General features: G+C 39.3%; 1 protein-coding gene across 1 annotated transcript in view; it reads right to left on the bottom strand.

Moving 5' to 3' along the window:
• LOC119422147 (ubiquitin carboxyl-terminal hydrolase 43) overlaps positions 1–6,300 on the bottom strand; it is a 122,675-nt gene that overhangs the window by 6,328 nt on the left and 110,047 nt on the right. The window contains exons 10-11 of the mRNA XM_037689501.1: positions 2,091–2,168; positions 1,875–2,004 (exon numbers count right to left, since the gene is read on the bottom strand). Of these exons, the coding sequence (XP_037545429.1) occupies positions 1,875–2,004; positions 2,091–2,168 (208 nt within the window). The remainder of the gene's footprint in view (positions 1–1,874; positions 2,005–2,090; positions 2,169–6,300) is intronic.

The following is a 6,300-nucleotide window of genomic DNA, read 5'->3' on the forward strand; positions in this document are numbered from 1 at the left end:
TAGGCCTGTCACAATAACAAATTTTGCTGTGCGATTAATTGTCTCAGAAATTATTGCAATAAACAATAATATTGTTTGAAATTTGACAGTAATTAGTAATGTCAATTTTAAGAAGAAATGCTGGTTAATTTTTGTGTGTAGTACCTTTCTTTGACCACTAGATGGTAATATAATACTGTTTGAACTGAAGGATGGATAGTGAGGGAGTGAGCAGCGTGTCTCTTTAAGAAACATAGGAGTTAAAACAGATTTTAAAGACAAAAGAGAAAGGGAGGGGTCAGTGAAGAGCACCAGAGTTGAGCCTTTTGTCATCCAGTGTCTTCAGTAGAAAGAGAGTGACACGAAGAAATGATAAAGCTGATAAATGAAAATGAGGTTGATTATTTTCATTTATCATGCTATTAATTGATTTATTGTTTATCGCAACAGGCCTAAAAGTCACAGATTGCTATGTTCATCTTCCTCCTGTGCACTAAAACCACTAAAGTTGTCTTCTTCATTTTCAGAACTGAACAGCCTCAGAGTTACTTCATCACACACGTCCTCAGTCAGTCTCTCTTTCGTTGTCGTTTTCAATGTCTCTTTTGTCTCGAGGCAAATTCGCACTTGAGCTTGTGCTGTCGTCTTCATCACGCATCAGTCCAGCTTTTCGAAACCCGTTTGTGATAAAAATAAATACATAAAAATGATACGATGATGTCGAATGATGAACAATGATGTTGAGTGGCTGCAAATACTTTGTTGTGCCCCCAGGGATCACGTGTTTCGCATGATCACGAGACATGTTTTGGGCAGCTATGTAAGTAACCCAGGTGCGACAAGGCTAAATGTTATGGCAGCGTGAAGCTCGTTAGCATGTAAAAATCCATAAATTAGCTGCATCATTGTATAAGCCGCAGTGTTCAAAGCATGTGAAAAAAGTAGCAGCTTATAGTCCAAAAATTACGGTATTAACTACATGAGAATTGTAAAGTTTGTGAGAACAGGAAGAGTGTGTTGGCTAAAAGTTTGGAAAATTTAGACAGCTCAAAAGTTAGTCTGTGACTTCATTCTAATTTGAACATTCTGCGGTTACATCTCTCAACAAAAAACTGTGAACAAAAACTGCAATGTTTGCCGTGTGTATTGCAATAAAAATATCAAAAATGTCAGTTCAGTCCAAACTTGTGTGACCCGTTTAAACTTTGAAAGTTTATTCTGTGAAGTGTGTCTGAGCTGTGGAGCGCAGGCTCACTACAGGCTGGCTCTTCTCACATCTGTTGCCTTCATCCCTTTGTTCTGTATTGTTTTCTAAGAGCAATTTCAATTAAGCAGCAATAGTAACAACAGGAGTTACATTTAACGTAAAAAGTTTTTAAATTGAGCTTTTTTTAAATGCTTGTTTCAATATCATGGCGGTTCTAGATTTTGCTGTCAGACATGTCCCACTCTTCCAGGTTAATGTCTAATTGCTCTTCACTGCCTGCACAAACTTTACATTTGTCTGAAAACAAATGTTTTCCCTGCAGTTTCAGCAGTTTGGGCTGCAGAAACCTTCGAACTGAACTGACTCCACCAAGTTTTATTCTCTGACGTCACCCTTTTCTGTACCTTCGCCACCTTCAAGACCAGTCTGTCTTTCATTAAACATGTTGTCTTCATCTTTTTTTTTTTTTTTTTTAACAACCGCTGCTTCCTCAAAATGACACTTTCTGTTTTCCAACCTAAAATGAACCACAAATAACAGATTTTTATACCTTCAAACTATCAAAACGTTTCTTTACCACTAACTTTTTGACAATTTTACAGTTTAAGTAACATTAATATTAGAATAACCTAAATAATGCAGAAAAGTTACAGTGTCAAGTGCCTTTTCGGTATAGGTTTAACAATACCTGCTCTTCTTTGGTGTAGAGCTGGAAGCACTCGTCTAAAGTGCAGCTGAACTGCTGGACGTGCTGCTGCTGCAGATTCCTCACGCTGTCCGCGTCCTTCACCACTTCCTCGTGAATGTTTCCAAACAGGCTGCGGCAACACGAAGGCTTAGTTACAGAAAAACGAACAAGCTTGTCCTGCGAAACGTTCTGCAGTACGAACACGAACGCACTGACCAGTCTTTGACTCTGTGCTCCCACTCGATGACGAGCTTCACGTGAGGAGGTCCTCCTGAGCCGCACAGCTTCAGAGCTCTGAAACACACAAGTACAGTTCACAATGAAGATGTACTGATCTAATGAGGCGAACTGGAAATACAGATGTTACTTCAATTCACTTGAACATAAATGTGTTAATGCATTTTAACCACTAGGTGTCAGCCTCAGTGCAGCTCTGTAATATCAACATAACAGACATGCACAATGATTTTGAGCTGTCAGGAACTTACTGTCTTTGGTTAGGTCATTTATTTACAGTAACATTCACATTAGCAGGGATTTTCAAAGTTCTGACATCCTAAACACAAGGCTGACATCCACATGACACACGGCTTACAGAATTGCCATTATTGAAAGTAATATTGCAAAACTGCAAACTCTGCAACGGTCAATTGACATAAATAATTTTACATTTGGTCTTTAAAAATAAATAAGGCTTTGATTCGATGGATTTCACTGTAGAAACTGAATTTGTGCAGAGATGATCCACTGTGTACTTCTAGAAAGCATTTAGGGTAATAAAATTACAATGACACAAGAGGAAACCACGTTACTAATGCATGAAAGGGCTTTGCGTTCACGTTGTTAAGTGATGCAACAACTGTTTATAAAAGGCAAAGAATAAAAAAAAAGCACTGAGCATTTTCCCTGTGTGAGTTAAAGTTTAAACACAAAGATGAAGCTCAAAGCCTGTTCAGGTAGAAAAGACGACAAACTTCACCTAAACCCAGATAACTGGGAACAAAGCTCAAAGTCTCAGATTGTAACCTAGTGTAACTGGGACCTTGAGTACACATTTTGTTCCGCCTCATGTACCACATGTGATGTGAATGACAATAAAGATACTTGAACTTGATCCCAACCTGAAACCAAGGACTTAACTAGTTTTTAAGTTTCTACTATCTGAACCTAAACACTTTAACTTGCTCTCCCTGTCACCCCTTCCTACCAAGTCCCACTGAATGATAGATACCTCACTTTGGTGTCAAACACAGGACACCATCGTTTTGCAGGGTCTTGGTGAGATCTTCAAGAGCTCTGCATACTCCATCCAAAGCCAAACAGTCGACTCGTGGACGTTCATTTTCACACACAACTTTCATAGTCTACGAGACACACGGTGAAGAACTAACCCTCCCACTGCAGTATACATCACTGCACGGGTTCCTTCTTGCCAGTCTCCACTCGGTTCCTGCACCTGCCATTTGGCCACTAATCTATCATGAAGAGAGCGCCACACTTTTCAGCAGACTCCTCCATGCTCTATGTCTGCACAAACTCCATCCAGGAGTTTTTGCTCATTTGACTTTTTAGTGTGTCTTAATGAGTCGTACAGCTGAATGTCTGAGCGCTTTACTGCATTTACCAGTTCTAGAATTGCACCACTCATGGTGGCTGCATGTTGGAGTAACTCTGTTACATTCATTCTGAGATTTTGCTTTTAGAAATTTTAATTCCTCTTTTTCTGGATGTAAATCACATTTTTTTTGGATGATTGTTTCCTCTGGTATTACATGCTGTACAGCTGGAAGGATTTTACTGAAACTTTTTTTAGTTTTGGACATTGGTTATGCATAACCATAACAACAAGGTTTTTTTTTTTTTTACAACTGGGAGCATCTGAGCATCACCTCAAAAGCTCAAATAATATCTCAGCTACAGCCCCAAATCTCAAATGAGTTGAAAAGGAGGCGCCATAGATGCATTCTCATCTCCCTGCCGGCTGTGCTCGAGTGCCTGACCACTGAGATCCTGGAACTGGCAGGAAACAAGGCTCATGGCAACAGAAGGACAGGATCTGTCCGCAGCAATGAGGAGCTCAGCAGGCTGCTGGGAGGAGTTCTGCCCGGCATTTGGGCGGTCCTGCTGCCCAGAGGAACCGAGAGGCCAGCCGAGTCTGGGTGGACGGATCGGATGGCATCTGTGGCCATTTTCTTTGGATTTGCTGTGGGACAGACCTTTACAAGTGATCCTTCCTGTCTACAGCCATCAGTATCTATAACATCTCTTAATGAAACAAGGATAACGAGTTAAAACAACATTTAATTTCCTTTTGGGATTAATAAAGTGCTTTTGAAATGAACTGAATTGACGACATGTCCACAAACTTCTGACCAATCACACAATATATTGCGCATACTTCTGTGAGAAAATGTTCTTGTGTTCTTGTGTTGAGAAGGGGCGGGCGAAGCTTCTCAGAGAACAAAATGTCACGATTTTCATTACGCAACCACGTCCAACTAGAGTTGATTTTGCCTCTTTGAACAGAGCATGCAGGGCCCTTCCGGCATAAATTTTCATTCAACCTTTATTTCAACAGATAAATCACATTGAGCCTTGAAGACTCATTTACAAGTGAGACCTGTTTGGACAGACAAAAACAGTGGTTAACTGGACACATGTAGGAGTAAGAAATTAAATAAAATTAAGAACGCAGTGGGCTAAATAAAGGATGAAAAAGCATGATACCATTCTGATTAAGAAAAAGAAGCTTTATTGTCATTGTATAGAGGAGTACAAAGAAATTTAAATTGGCAGCAATCTCTTTAGCAATGACAATAGTGCAATTTTCATACGAGCATAAAATAAATATAATCAATTTACTTTAGCAGCAATAGTTGTGCAAAATGTTTATATAAGCATATATATGTAACAAATCCCCTCCCAAAAATCATACTGTATATACGTATGTCTTCAGAATACATGAAGCCATGATAGTTTTGAGCATGCATAAAACTTCTGGAGCAAGATTGTGATGGTTTATTGTTGTGGTGGCGGCCTATCAAGATTCTGGGTGAATATCAGTGAGGTGGGGTCCACGAGGAAGTAACCTAGCACAGGCAAAATACCCAATGTGGTGGCGACGTGCTAATATGGCGTGAGCTTCAGACCTACAGAATTGTGCCATGGCATTATGGGATTGTGGACATATGTGGTATTTGTCTTGTGAAGCGACCACATATGAAACTTTGGTGCTTACATACAGAAGCCATGTTCTAAGCACAGAACACAAAAAACATGAACAAAGTCTGAACAGGGTCCTCCCCCTCCGACGCACACAAACATACTAGTATGTCTCTGAATGACCACGCACCAAACAGCCCATCTTAAAACACTAAAGCAGAGGTCTGCAACTTTTAAATTCAAAAGAGCCATTTCTGCCACTTTGTTCACTCATTTAAATGTGTCCAGAGCCGCAACACCTGTGATTACCAACTGGTGGCCCATGGGCCTCTTTAAGTTTGTTGGACTTTTCGAACCAGTAGGGGTGACAATATAAAACTAAAAACATATAATGATTTTAAACATTTATTGATGTTTTTACATTTTAAGACAAAATAAATTACCACAATTTTGTGATGAAGGGGGAAAAAAAGTAGCTTTAACTATCTCTTTAAAAATTAAAAGAATGAACTATGCAGGCCTATGTAATTTATTTAATTGTGGAAAATTACCGTAAGTATTTTACTTTGAAGAAATAAAGCATATAGTTAAAGTGGGTATGTTTAACTTCTTGTATTAGTTCTAGTGTTCACATATTTGCAAAATAAAAAAAAAAAAGACAGGAAAGCTGTTAAAACTAATTAATTTTTAATGTTGGTCTAACAACCAATGGAACTGTTTTATGATAGTTTTGGTCAAAGCTTGAAAGAGCCACTGCAGAGGGACCAAGAAGCCGCTTGGTGCAGACCCCTGCACTAAGGACACAATTCTAGGCTCCTGAGATCCATACAGAGCACTCTCTGCATAAAATTGAGGATTGTGTACACAGGGTTCAGTCTAATCTAATCTTTAAGTTAAGTATGCACACCTTTAATATCTACATCAAACCCTGGAGCAGCTACTGAGCAGCAGGGGGAGATTAACGACACAATCAAACAACTTAACTGTCTTCAGTTCATGGCAAACTCTAAGGCAACCTTGATTCAAACTATTTGCTTGATCCCAGCAAGACAAGTTAGGGATTCCAAAGACGTGGATTTAAGTTTAGAGTTGTGCTGACAAAATTGGCGTTCATATAAAACACATATACATATATCCCACACACTTGTGACCTCTCACACAGTGAATGCTGGATATGGGCACCAGTGATTCCCATGTCCCAAAAATAGAAGAAGCGGGTAAAGATAATGGATGGATGGATAGATGGATGAATGGATGGAAGCGT

This window comes from Nematolebias whitei, chromosome 15 (genome assembly GCF_014905685.2).
Source record: "Nematolebias whitei isolate Nwh7 chromosome 15, NemWhi1, whole genome shotgun sequence".
NCBI classification, from domain to species: domain Eukaryota; kingdom Metazoa; phylum Chordata; class Actinopteri; order Cyprinodontiformes; family Rivulidae; genus Nematolebias; species Nematolebias whitei.